Source organism: Falco punctatus, assembly GCF_963210335.1.
Source record: "Falco punctatus genome assembly, chromosome: 9".
NCBI classification, from domain to species: Eukaryota; Metazoa; Chordata; class Aves; order Falconiformes; family Falconidae; genus Falco; species Falco punctatus.
Genome location: NC_137589.1, coordinates 47,978,127 through 47,992,353, shown reverse-complemented (window position 1 = coordinate 47,992,353; position 14,227 = coordinate 47,978,127). Strand labels below are relative to the sequence as shown.

The 14,227-nt window shown below is 55.8% G+C and overlaps 1 protein-coding gene across 1 annotated transcript; it reads right to left on the bottom strand.

The window, feature by feature from the left end:
• Positions 1-428: 428 nt before the first annotated feature.
• Positions 429-14,197, bottom strand: FBXW5 (F-box and WD repeat domain containing 5). The gene is made up of 9 exons (XM_080402198.1): positions 14,061-14,197; positions 13,674-13,887; positions 10,876-11,033; positions 10,058-10,232; positions 9,044-9,192; positions 7,246-7,732; positions 4,316-4,463; positions 2,902-3,114; positions 429-2,410 (listed from the first exon to the last, which is right to left on the bottom strand). The coding sequence occupies exons 2-9, from the start codon at positions 13,864-13,866 to the stop codon at positions 2,164-2,166; spliced, it is 1,770 nt and encodes a 589-aa protein (XP_080258324.1). The 5' UTR covers positions 13,867-13,887; positions 14,061-14,197; the 3' UTR covers positions 429-2,163.
• Positions 14,198-14,227: the final 30 nt, after the last annotated feature.

The window sequence follows — 14,227 nt, the reverse complement described above, 5'->3', positions numbered from 1 at the left end:
GTGCCCACCCCCCACCCCCCCACAGTAATGCTGCAGGGTCTGACCAGCACTGTGGAAAAACTAGAAATCAAGGAGAGACACAGAAGCCAGGATGGCCCAGCTCTGGACCATCCTCAAGCCCGCAGTGCTCAGCCTTGGCAGCAAAGAGCTTTCCCACAGCCGCTATGAACTGCTGCTCCCCATCTTCACGGTTGTCCCATCCTCCTCCACAAGGGCAAAGGAGATTCAGGCAATTCTCTGCCTCTTTCCTCTCTCCTCCTGTTGTTTCAGTGTTCCGCCTGCACTCCATGGCTCAGGGCAGGTAACTACACGTTGGTCAGCTCCTGCCGCAGCACCCCAGCAGCTGTAGGCACAGTGGTGTGACACTTCGGGCCTCAGCTCTGCCTCAGTAGAACAGCACTGGGAAAAACAAACTCGCACTGCAGAGATGCTTTAGCAGAGTATCTATTCAATGCCATAGTGAAGAGCAAAACTCAGTACAAACATAAACCCTCAGTGCCTTGCTCACTACTACACCGAGCCAAGGGAGAAAAGATTTCACAATCTTGGGGGAGGAAGGTGGAAGGTAGAGGCCGTTTGCTGTGTGACAGGACAGAGCGCTGGATGTGGATCCTGCGTGCACACACACAAAGGACTCCCTTGTTTCTGGAAGTCCTGTGAAGACAGAAAACCTGAGTACAGGGGGTTTGGATAAAGCCATGGGCACCTGCTGGGGCCCAGCAGAACACGGGTACAAACCCTCCCACCAAGGGCCGCAGGAGCTGTTAAAGCCGTCAGTGCCTATCGGGACAGTATCTGCTGCCGGCTGTTAAGTCTATTTGCAACCCAAGGCCATGAGTGACACAGACAACTGCCCCCGGTGCTCCCAGGGGAGTCCTGAAGCACCTCCCCCAGGACCCGGCTCCTTTCCAGACACAGCCCAGCTCCCAGGAGTGACTGCGGCTCCTGGGGGACCCACCAAGGCCAAGTCAAGATTAGGAGCTTAAAGAATAGGCTCCTATATTTGGGTACCAGCTGCATGGAGAAGAGCTTCAGGGACAGGTTAAACCCCACTCAGTTCACAATTGCTACAAGTGAGGCAGCTCCACCATCAGAGGGGTCCCCAGCAGGACCTGGTCACCAAACCCATGGCAAGACAGCCCAGGTGAATGGAAGCTTATTCAGCTGTCACTTCAGGCAGAGGAGGGCTGCGTTCCCCTGTCACCTGTGGTTAAATATCTGCAGCCACCCCTGGGTGCCTACACCTATCACAGAGAACATACCAAGAGAACCTAAAGTGCCACGACTTGAGTAGCATGGGAGGGAGGTGACCACAAGACCCACCAGCCATCCTCACAGCTGCCTCCCTGGGAAGGGGCAGCAGATCCCCTAGAATAAATACATTACCAATGCCATAGCTTATTTAAGTGCTCCTTAGCCGAGGAAGACAGAGGGCAAAGCCAGCACCGCGTTACCACCAGCCCTCCCCTCTCTCAGGTTTGAAAACTGGTGATGCCAACACATAGTTGCTAACAAGGCATTGAGGGGGCACTGGCTGCATCCCTGGGGGGGCCACACAAGAGGCCAGCCAGGCCCCTCCAGCCCTGCCTCCCCTGCTGCCCTCTCCCTGCCCTCCAGACAGACACCGTGCGGCAGGAGGCACTCGGCATTACCCAGCAGCCAGGGGAGTTGCCTGTGGAGGTTTGGGACAAATAAATGTTAATAAAACTACTATTAAAAGAGTCCTGCAGTAAGGCAGCACAGCACTGTACTGTGGCTTCTGCCAAGTGCTCTGCAGCTAGTAGCTCTCGACGAGGTCAGCCGTGTCCCAGCTCACACAGTACAAACACTGGAGACGTGCCTCAGTCTGTTCTCAGAGACCAAAGCTCACCCAGAGAGAGCTGTGACCAAGTAGCAGCGTTCGTGCAAAGCCGTGGGGAGCCCACCCTGCAGTGACCAGCTCAGGCTGCCGTCTGCCGGGCCTACGAACGAGCCCTCAGCTCTCACGTTCTGTCTTTGAAGCAGATGCTCCAAGGAGGAAGAAATTCCCCCTACCCGTCCCCTCCTTGACTTGGCGGATGGGATTCGCGTGCCCAGAGCTCGTCTCTGTTGTGCAGGGCTCAAAACTCTGCAAGCTCCAGAGGTGGCTGCAGTGAGGAAGCTGCAGGAGCAGTGTACCTGGGTTCAGCTTTTCTGGTTCATGAGCCAGGAGAAGAGCAGTTTCCTGGGCCTGGGCTTCCTGGCCTGCTGGATGCGCACTGTGCGAGGGGAGCGCCACACCTTGATGGTGGTGTCATCGCTGGCCGTCAGGAGCAGCTCCTGCTCCACCGGGCTAAACGCCACAGAGTTGACCACGTTGTCGTGCTGCAGTTTGGCCAGGCAGATGTTATAGTGCCGATCCCAGATGTAGCCGTGGCGATCCTCTGCCCCGCTGCAGCAGACAAGACACAGGGAAGGAGGTCACCCCAGCAGCCCCGACGGTGTGCCGCTCCCAACCCCCTTCCTCCCGCGCCGATGGGAGGCAGAGGGTGCCCCAGCCTCCCCCTCAGCCCCACCACCCCTGAGCTTCCACCTGAGCAAGTCAGCTCCCTCCAGGATCTAGAGGCTGTTTGACAAGCCCCTTCCTCTCGCCCCGCAGCACCCGCTGCCTGTAGCCCCCAAGAAGGGCATTTGTCACCTGCTGCCGAACACGCCACAGCTCAAAATTTCCCCTTTCCTCACCGATTTCACAACAGGACCAGGGCAAACAGCCTTTAGCAGCACCCTCTGCTCTTTACAAACCTCCCATTTCCTGCTCCGCTCCCAACACACAGCAGTCCCCAGCACCCAGCCCAGCTCTGCTTGCACAAGCTGCCCACGGCGATGGCCCCGAGGCCGTCCCAGATGAAGGGCAGGATCCTGCCCAGCCCTGTCGCCACACACCTTGCCACAAAGTCCCGGCTGACATCCAGGAAGATGAAGAAGCACTCCTCGTTGGGCGTGTAGGCCCGATGCGCACGGAGGGCTCTTTTCACCTCCTTCATTGTCTTCAGGTCAAACACGTGCAGATCGATCTCCTCAGCGATGGGGGGTGGCTGCATCGGGTCAGAGATGACGCAGTCCCGAGGCCAGGCACGGCTGTTCACGTACAGGTACCTGGGGGAGGGGAGCAGAGGGGTTACCCTGCACCTTGCCACATGCAACAAAGCTCAAGAAACCCCAGCAGCAAATGCGCAGCACTCGGGCAGCGCAGGGCCCGAGCTGTTTCTCTGGTCCTTAGCAAGCCTGCAGCTCAGCTCCCTAAAATCCAGGCTGAAATACGGGAACACGTTGCTGAAACACTTCTCACCGTGTTTGGAAACGGCCAGCACAACGGGGAAGGTGGCCCTGGGAGCTAGGTCAAGCCTCTTTAATACCATTAAAACCAAATGCAAGGATGGTGGTGTACGGGGTCCAGCATGTCGAGGAAGGCAATTCTCCCCCTCTACTCCGCTCTTGTGAGACTCCCACCTGTAGTACTGCATCCAGCTCTGGCACCCCCCCAACATAAGAAGGACATGGACCTGTTGGAGCAAGTCCAGAGGAGGCCACGAAGATGATCACAGGAGAGGTGCTCCAGCCCTAAGAGGACAGGCTGAGAGAGCTGGGGTTGTTCAGCCTGGAGAAGAGAAAGCTCCAGGAGACCTTAGAGCACCTTCCAGTACCTAAAGGGGCCAACAGGAAAGCTGGGGAGGGGCCTTTTTACAAGGGCATGTAGTCATAGGACAAGGGGCAATGGCTTTAAGCTGGAAGAGGTCAGATTTAGGTTAGATGTTAGGAAGAAATTGTTTACCGTGAGGGTGGTGAGACACTGGCACAGGTTGCCCAGAGCAGCTGGGGATGCCCCATCCCTGGAAGTGTTCAGGGCCGGGTTGGACAGGGCTGGGAGCAACCTGGTCTAGCAGAAGGTGTCCCTGCCCGTGGCAGGGGGGTGGAACAAGATTGTCTTTAACGTCCCTTTCAACACAGACCATTCTGTGATTGATCTGCCTCGGGAGCAAGACACATTGCTGTTGGCAGCTCCTTTACTCTTACAAGGCTCCTTGCCTAACCCTATCCTGAACCAGGCTCAGCAGCGCGGGAGAAAAGCATTCCTGCCAAAATTCCTGCTGCTCAGGCAGCAACACAGGCCATCAGCACTGGGACATAAATGAGATGTGAATGACCAGAGCAGCCTATGCAGACACCCTGCTCCATCCACTAGTCATTTCTTCTCCTGTTCACTCCACAAAACCCCTAAGCAGCTGCTGCCCACCCCCTGCAGCGTCTGCAGCCAGCAGCTCTGCCCTGCCATGCTCACCTGTGGTGCCACGCTCACCTGTGGTCAGGGGAGAGGCCCATGCCGATGATGTGGCCATGAATGTCAATGACGTGATCCAGTGAGTCAAAGAACTCATCTGAGCGCCTCTCCTCCCCAAGCACTGGCCCAGCAGTCGTCATCTGATGGGGCAGGATCCTTTTAATCCCTTGGGGATAGAAAGCAGAATCAGGCTTCTGCCAGCAGACAGAGGCGCTGGTGGAAGTCCCCAGGCTTCAAGAAGGGGCTTCGCTTAGTGCTGCTAAGAAAGGAGCACTGGCTCACTGGCCGAGGACCAGGACAGGGCTGCTGTCCCTGCCAGGCTCCTTCAAGCTCTTGCAAGTGGTGCCTTTGGCCAGGACACCACCCATCAGTGATGCGCTGGCACATTTAACCCCAGACAGGGAGATGCCCAGCACCCAGCTGGTACAGCCACACCTTGCTCCAAGCCCAGCGTGCAGCATGCTCTGAAGCACCAGGAAGCTGCGCTGGCCTGGGAGATGCTCTGGTTGCAGAAGGTTTTTTCTCCTAAATGAATGCTTGCAGGGCTGGGCCCATTTCCTGCATTATTCAGCCTAGAGAAGGCCCAGCAGATGCACTGGCTGCGTCAGGGTTTTCCCCTGACACTGTCAAGTGCGAGTGGGGGTCATCCTCAGAAAGGTCCAAGAACAGGGGTTTAAACCCAAAGTGAGCTCAAGCATTCGTAGCTTTTGAGCTTTCTGACTAATGGAGACACATGCTCAGTCCCCTTCCAGCTCTGGAGAGAAGTCCCAAACACAAAACCATCCACAGTCACTTCCTGGAAGACTCCTTTGAGTCTCAGCAGCTCTTGGGCACACATGAGCTTAATCCTCAGCAGGTCCAGGAAGAGCTGGAAGATGGCCCATCCCACCCCACTGTCCTCCTGAGGGAATTGCTGCCAAACACCCCTGATTTTAGCCCGCTCCCACAGACCAACAAGGTAGGGGTGATACCACACTGCACCTCAAATACATCACTGCATCTGAACTTGGGTAGCCCAGGACCTTCAGGACAGGACCTTCGCTCTTCCACCCAAGTGGCACTGCTCACCAGCATCTTCATCCTCATTTCCACAGCACTACACTCCCACTTCCAAGCTCAGCTACACCATCCACAAACGCACAAACCAGCGGAACAGACAGCTTTGCCCATGACTCAAGCCTACCACCAGCACCAGAGAGACAGGAGCTCAAAGGCAACTCTTGCAGAAGTGCTTGCGTGCCACAGATCAGGCAAGATAGCGTCGATGCCCAGCAGCCAGGAGCACGGCTCCCAGCAGCAGCCTGGCGAGAGATGAGCACAACAGCGAGCTCTTTCAAGTACCAGCTCCTTGGGGGCAGACAGCAGATGCACAAAGGCTGGTTCGACACACACACGCCAATGGGCAAACATAACATTTTTCGGTGACTCATGGCTGAGAGAGGAGCCAAGCAGGGTTCGTCCCTCTGAACAGCCAGGCTGCGCCACAGGCACTGGCCACTGGCCAGGGAGTCACTGGAGTTCAAAGGCACCAAAACCCACGGCCCTGGGAGGCTGCGCTGTAAGTCGGTGGAGCGCAAAGGCGGGCGCCGCCTCTATGCCACGCTTCGCCTTTGCACGCGGCAGGTCCCAGCCTGCGAGGCAGCATTTGCTCAACGCAGCAGATCAAGATGCGGCGCTGCTTACAGGGCCGAGTCAGGCAGACCACCTGCCACGCATCCAGAGGCAGGCCAAGGTCCACCGCGTCCGTCTGCAGAGCCAGCCACGGACAGGAGCATGGAGCTGCGCTACAGTCAGTGCAGGTCACATGCCTAACTTGGGTGGGCAAAGATCAAGTGACTCTTCTTCAAGTTGCCTATGGTTTTGGAATCTGCCTTTCCCTGCCTTACTGGGCTGTACTGGTGCAGGACCAAGTAACAGGGAGGTTAGAAGAGCCCGCAGCAGGAAAGCACGGCTGTAACCATGCCCACAGCAAAAGGAACTGAAACCATCTGGCTTTACAGAAAAGCCTTCATGCCTAGAAGCAGCTCCTTCCCTCCTCACATTTCTACTGATCTGTGTGGTCTTTCCCACTGAACTTCTCTACCAGCTTTAGGGGCTTTTGGAGATGCAGCCAGACTACCTGCTTCTGCTCAGACTCCGATAGTCCCAGTGCCTCAACAAGAGAGCCCTGGATGAGAGCGAGGGAAGTCCTAACCCAGAAAAGGTCACCAGCAGCACCGCTGCCTGGCTTGTGCTGCAGCTACAGTCCCTTGTACCCCACCAAGCAAGGAAGCCGAGTGCCACCAAGCTGGCATCAGTTTGCCATGGAAACATCTGCTGGGGCAGCTAATAACCCACCGTGAAACCTCTTCAGTACCAAAACAGAGGCCGAAAGGCCCTGTGATGCAGGGTGATCACACACCGGGCAGTGGGGCAGGCAGGCAAGGCACAGAGGCAGGCAGGGCTCTGTCACCCAGAGCTGCGAGACACTGTGCAAGCAACACACATCTCAACTCCAAGCTGCTCAAGCCAGTCTTGCCCTGATGCCCTCTCCACCCACACAAGAGAACAGCACTGAGGCCCTTCCACACACCCCTATCAGAGCAACCGCTGCCCTTCACATCCACCCGCTGGCGTGCAACTCATGGCTGATGTCCTTAAGTCAGAAGTTCCTTCTTGATCTTCTGCTCAGCCCTCACCATGACTTTCTTTTCAGGCCACGTGTCAAACGTGGCAGCAACAAAACAACCCTCAGGCAAGCGCGTGCAGGGTGGAACCCCCTTCAGTGACTGGGGACATCTCAAAAGCTTCCTGTATCAAGAGTCCAGCAGCCTGAGCAAAACTGCAACTCACTCACCACAAACAGGCAGCAAATTAACCAGGTCTTTTGCAGATTCAAATTCACAGTGTAGCTGCAGCCCACACCCCCAGGGAGGCTGCTGTGCCCTGGGCTCAGACCACAGCCTTACCTATCTGGTGCGGGGAGTAGGTGAGGCATCCTGTGGTGAAGATTAAGTATTTTGTCTTGCTGTTGCTGTCCGTGGAGAGCAGGTTCAGCTCAGGCGGTTTAGTTCTGTTGCGTACAAACAGCTCAGCCACCTTTGTCTCCAACTCTGTCTCAGTCATGGCAGGCCTCACACGGCCCTCCATGATATCATCAAAGAATTGCTGCAGCCCGTCCTCTGCTGTCACACCCCCGTCATCCGGCAATTCCTGTACTGCTGGCTCCAGAGTCTGCTTGGGCTTGGCCTCCTCTTCCTCACTGTCACTGCCAAGATCAAAGACTGGGCAGGTGGAGGTGGAGGAAGCAGCTAGCTGCTCCTCATAGTCCAGGAGCAGGTCTGGGGAATCGTACCGGCTGCAGTCAGCCACCATCACAGTCCGGATAGTGCTGGCATTCAGGTTCTGGATTTTGAACAGTCTCTTCACTACATTCACATTCTCAGACTCTATGCCCTGCAAGCAGAAGGCAGAAGTAAGCAGGAACCACCTCACGTCACTCCTACAGTTCAAACCTGCCCAGACCTTGAGCCGTCACAGCGGACACCAGCCACGCACCAACCTCCCTTCACACTGCTATATGCAGCACTGACCACCAGAACCGGCCCTAGAGGCTGGCCAGCTTTGTTTCACTCCTTCCCGTCTCGGAGGTGGGCACACAGAGGTAGAAAGTTTCTGCAGGCAGACAGTGCAACAGTGGAGCTAGGAAACACAGAGGCTGGGCAGCCTTGCTGCCACTCCCCCACCTGAGGTTATGTGCTGGTGCTGCTCAGCACTTTAAATGAATTTCAGGAACGGGCCTCTGCAATAAACACAGGTGCAGCGTGAAGCACCATCCCTCTGGCCCACAAGCAGCAGAAGACCTCTGTGCTCCTGTAGTTCACCTGTACCCCTCAGCAGGACCAGCCTGGTGATCTGCTCTGGCAGTCTGTGGCCATGCTTCCAACGCCCCCTGTCAAAGCGCGCAAGGTCTTTCCTTGCCTCTTGGGGATGGAAGAGTTGACACCATAGTGTCACTGCAGCAAACAGATGTGGGCATGGGAAGGGTCCCTGCTACCAGAGAATTTCACTTGGGGCCAGCATCAATTATTCATGTTAAAACCCACAAAACGCCAGGATGTGCAGCTGTCACGTTGAGACAGAGGCAAGACATGGCAGAGGAACACATCTGAGCAGCACAAGTGCTACAGAATGAACAAGCAGCAAAGAAACAAGCAGTCCGAGGCCAGCACACAGGTCTCATCACAGCATCAGACAGCACCAATCCACAGAAATGTCAGCAGGGACAGGCAGGGCTGAGCTCAGCCTCTCAGCTGCCTCTGTCTCCTGGGAACAACACACCGAGCTGCCAAAAGCGGGAGAACGGCCGTTGCTCAAATACATGCCGGACTACAGGCACCCAAGGCCCAGCTTCATATTACCCAGGACCTCAGCAACCCTGCTGCGGTTCAACCACTCTCCTGTTGAGCAACACCATGCTCTGGGGCACTGCAGTCAAGTCCTCATCCCAATTAATGGGGCAAGAGTTACTGCAGTCTGAGGGTAGAGTTAGAATATTGCAATGGGTACCACAACATCAAGCGTGGAGAAAACTCACACAAGGGTTGCCTCAAGCTCAAGATCCTGAGGGCAAGTCAGAGGAGACAAACAGGGAGGACAGGAGGATTGGGCCATGCTTCCCTGCTCACACCACCTCCGCAGCTTTTCCTCCCCCAGCAGCCAGCAGGAATACACACTGCCTGTGGAACTGGAACAAAGGCACCTCACCTGGAAAGCATTGTTCAGCCACAGCACAGAACAGGAGGTTATACGCCCAATCCGATGCAGATTGCCAGATATCAAGTTGGTTTCATTCAGCCAGCAGCCAAACACATCATAGGGTTTATTCCTCACTCTGGAAAGCAGCGTGAAGTTCTCTGGAAGGGAGGGGAAACACAAGTGTCAGGTGTTGGCTGCTGGCAAGGGCCCTGGAGAAACCATGGCAAAAGACATGGCAAGTGGATTCAAGTCTCCAGAGGAGAGGCACTGATGCAGCACCCCCACCACAAACCGTCCGACCACCCTCCAGCTTCCAGTCACTACTATGAAGACAGGTAATTCCACTCTTCTGCAGAGATGTGTGAGGAGAGCATGCACAAGGGAAACCAAAATAAAAGGGCAGCCAGACGGAGCCAGACCAGAGAGCAACCTATCCTCACAGCCTTCCTCCAGTGTGGCCCAAAGCAGACACCCTCAAGGACAAGAACAAGTCAAACATGTACAGAACTTCCTCACTCCTGCCCCTGGGGCTCAGGACCTTTCTGAGCAAGACAGTTGTGCATTTAGCAGCACTCCTCGATTTTTGGCACAGTGGGACTGCAGCACAGACGGTGAGAGATAACACGGTGGGGGATTAGCGAGTTTTACAGAACTGCAGCCCAAGAGGTGAAGCAGGCCCCGATGAACAGACTCAGAACACCATGTGAGACCTCATCGAGTCAGAAATGGTGGCCTCGAGACAACAGGTAACTTGGATAACTCTTCCCTTGCCCAGGCTGTCACTTAGAATAGAAGTTAATAAATATATGTCACACTGCCTTTAACCGATGACATGGTGACTGAGCAGAGTTAAAGTTATCTGGAAGGTTTACCCTATGAAACTGATTGGGACCAATGCAAGATGGTGGAAGGCAGAACAAGCAGAGGTCAAGGCCACCACACAACCTGAAGAGAAAGGGGACCCCAGCACCCACCGTTTCACACCTCCCAGAAAGCCCCAGCGAAGGTGAGGGAGGCATTTACCCATGCTGATTACGGCAATCTCTCCTGATGAGGAGTTGTGAGGCCCCACAAAGACACCTGACACCAGAAGGAGGGAGTCATCAGAGTTGAACTGGGAGAACTGCGTGTAGCTCCAGTTGTACGGCCTCATGTTGGAGCTGTGCTGCAGGGTGATGTCCAACTCATTGCTCCAGATCTACAGACAGACAAACAGTCAGGAAGCTGTTGAGAAGCCTGGGAGCAGTTCCACTTTATCTGTTCTGCCAGCACTCACCAGGACAAGAAAAAAAAATATCATTGAAGACCCTGTTTAACTGCCTCTCAGTCCCGATTTTCCTGTCAACTACCCTGACAGAAAATGGCCAACAGCTTTGGAGAGCAGCTAAATGCAGGATTGCTTCTCTGCCAGCCAGTGGAGAAGTTGTTCAGGCAGTGTCTGAACTGTACTGTCACAGCTGGATTTTTCAGCAGGTTCAGAGAGATTTCTTCCAAGACAACCACTCACGCAAGACATCTTCTGCAGTGGATCATTATCTCCACACCCTCTCTTAGACCCAACAGCATAACAGGGGACTGATCTGCACCTAGAAAGCAGCCAGAGCCAGGCAGGCACCTCGGCCACCTTCACATGGGCTGGAGCTGGAATCCACAACCCTTAAGGCTACATTTGCAAGAGTCATTAGCTCTGTGGCTTTGAGAACAACTCAGCATCTGCAGGAACCAGCCTAAGACCAGGGATACCTCCTCTCCTCAAAGTAGACTTCCTAAAGGCTGCTCTCACAGCTAAACCCCACTAAAACAAAGCTGGAAGAGTTGTGCAGGAGAGGCTGATGCCTTACCTTGACGGTACAGTCTTTGGAGCACGATGCAAACAAACAGCCAGAGTGGGAAAAGCTGAGGTGCAAAACCTGGTCATTGTGCTCCTTTAGGGCCTGCACTTCCACACAAGGGATGGTGTCGTAGAGCCTCTGGAACTCATCATACCAGGAGACGGCAGCTGTAACACATCAGCAGGGACACAGGACAGGAATGTAAGCGGAGCGAAGTGACGGACCCGAGCTAAACATGGCAGCTGCAGAACCAAGTCTTTGGGAGCTCTGCTGGGGCCACCATCCCCATGGCTTCAGCTGAGTTAGCAGGGTTTAACATTTTTCTCAGTAGCTTCCCCAATCCCACCCACAGAAAATCTTTGCTTCCACTACACGCCCAATTCCACACCATACCCCTACTTTCTAAACCAGTACAGCCACTGCAAGAAACATCCAGGGCAGAGCTGTTAGTGTTCTAACAAAAACCTTGCTCAGGACAAAACAGCTGTCAGAACTGCAGGCGTGCTCCAGCACAGCACAAACAAATCATGTGATGAGAGGGAAGCTGCTCCTCAGGGTACCGGCCTCCACTCTGTTTATCTTTATCTCATCTAACACAGAATTAAGAAGATTCCAGAAAGTGTATGAGACCAGGGAAAAAAACGTCTCCATGTGATAAGAGACTAGGGGTGTGGGGGTGTGTGCATGGAAGAGAGAGAGAGAAAGAAGAATGGGAGCTGGACACAGCATGCCAGGACAGAAGAGGAGCCCTGCAGTGGAGAAGCCCTGCAGCAGAGGAGCCTGGAGCACACTCAGAGGAGTCACACCGACAGCCAATAAAAAGAAAAATAAAGAGGATTTTTAACAAAGTGCCTGGTAAGGCAGCCTACAGACTTCTTGCAGCAGCAAATCCCGAGGAAGCAAAGAGGATTAGACATGTATATGGATAAGGGCCAACTTTCCCAGTTACACTGAACAGGACTGAAGGTTTTATTGAACTTGCTGCAGCCCAGGAGGCACCCACTCCAGCAGGCAGGGAGCAGCTTGCTGCCAAGACACCCCACCATTGCTCACTAGGCTGGGTGCTTCATCCCCCCCTCTGAAGTTCTCGGTCCTGGCCTGTCTGGCTGGGAAGCAGCCTGGACAAATCCCATCTAGCCAAGCAACCCCAACAGTTCCTCTTACAAGACCCACTGGATACCATTCCTCAAACCACACAGCTGCCCAGGGCAGGCAGGCTATTTCCCTAAACTCCTGTTTCAGCCCCTTCCTGGGCCTGCCAGCCACCCTCTGCCCCCACTGCCTCATGAAAGATTTTCACAGCTCCAGAAGCACAGCCTGGGAGGTGCCTGAATACGTTACCGAGTTACACTGACTTCTTAGCCCCAATTAATGCTAAGAAACAGAGCTGGCAGCTTACTAACTAATTTCAGGAGGCTTGAAGAGACTGAGCCTGGTCAAAGAGCCTCAGATAAAAGCCAAAGATAATATCCTCAACTCCACAGAGCTCCCTGGGTCCGTGCAAGTGAAGTCACGCAGCCTGAGTCATCCCATCCACGTCTCAGAGTCCTTTTGCACTGGTATTCTCTGATGCAGGGAGATGAGCTCCTGCTGCATGATCCTTGGTAATTCTTCCCATCCTTCTACAGCAACTGCAACTCTAGTCCAAGAAGCCAGTTCCCTCTGCTGTAGCCACTGCTGGGAGCCCCATGCGCACCCTCAGGGCGGAGGACCGAGCACGGCACTCCTGGACCTGTGCAGCATGCCGGGAATGAGCTTTTTGGACTCCACGAGAGACCCACCTTGGCAGGAAGGGCTCCTGTTGGCAGGTCCCCAAGGCCTGTCTCAGCTGCTGCAACAGCATTGGGCTACCCTTTCAGACCACACCAAACTGCTTCCAGCACTTGACACTCAGCTGGGAACAGACCTGTGTCCATATATGACTGCCACCACCAAGACTGCCAACAGCTTTACCCCAGGAAAGCTCCGCCAGGCTCAGTTGATGCCGACTGTTAATAGGTCATTTTCCTACTGTGAGATGAAGCCAAGATCAAGTCCAACCTGCCCTTGCAAAGTGGGTCAGCTACTGCCTTAGCATTTGCCCACTGTACAATTAAATGGCTGCACACCCACCCCCCTCTTTATAGACAGCACTCTCCCTCCACAGCCAGGCTGCAGGTGCTGCCTACGCCTTATGGAAATAGCCTGATCAGCTAATGTGTACTTGCAGCTCTTCCTAGTCCAGATGAGAAAGGGACAGAGCCTGAAGCAGAGGCTTGCTGTGAGGTCCTGATCAGGAAAAGCCAGCAGTGATTATCATAGAATCCAACTGGGCTGTGATGTAGTAGCGTGCACTGACTCACTGCGTCTCCTCGGGATCTCCCTCAGCAGCAGCGCCCAGACAAGCTGTGCAGCAGCTACCCAAGAGCACAAGCCTAGAAAGAACTCAGAACCCGCTCTTCTGTGAAAGAAAAGGAAACTCAAAACATTTTCAGCCATTTGATGCCTGTCTCTGAAGGGTTTGGGCAGTTCCAGATGCCATCACCACCCAAGCCTGTAGTCTGCTAACGTGACAGTTTAGTGGCTCAGCCACCCTTGACACCAGAGGACAGAGGGCTGAGCAGCCGAGGGGAGAGAGGATTTTCCTTTCTGGGTTCACGGCAGGGAGGTCTGGGGTGCCACCACCAGGAAACAGCCTCCCGGGGCGGCTGGAGGCCTGGCGCTGAGCAGCCCCTCGGCCCTGCGGGACCGCCCTGCCTGCTCGGCAGGTTCAGGCCAGCCAGCCCTGCGGGCAGCCATGCCAGCCCCTTCCCCCCGCGCCAGCGCACCTGGGTGCCGGGGCACCTCCCGGGAGATGCGGTAGTAGCGGTAGAAGAGCTCCTTCCACAGGAACTCGTCGCGGGCCACGGCGTGCCACTGCTGGCACACCAGCCCCACCGACAGCACGTCTACGTGGTCCAGGTAGAGGAAGATCTCGTAGAGGACGCTGTCGGGGAGGAGGGGGCCGCCGCCCGCGTCCATCGTGTCATTCTGCCGCCGCGCCTGGAAACAAACGGGGGTGAGGCCTGGCACGGCCCGGCCGCCCGCAGCCCCGCGCCGAGACCCCGCGCCCGCCTCGGGGGGCCCCACAGGCGCCGGCCCGCCCCGGGGACCCGCGGCACCACCAGCCCCGCGCCCGCCCGCCGCCCCGGGCCGCCGCCCCCCCCTCACGGCACCTCGGTGGCTCCGGCGGCTCCGCTGCCCCCACCTTCCCGCGCAGCGTTTCCGGCCTCCCCGCCCCGCGCTTCCGCTACGGCTACCAGGGGCCGCTCTGGCCGCCCCTCTCGGTGGTTCCCCCCGCCGAATCCGCCGCGCCGCTTTCTGCCGCAGGCCGAAGAGCTCG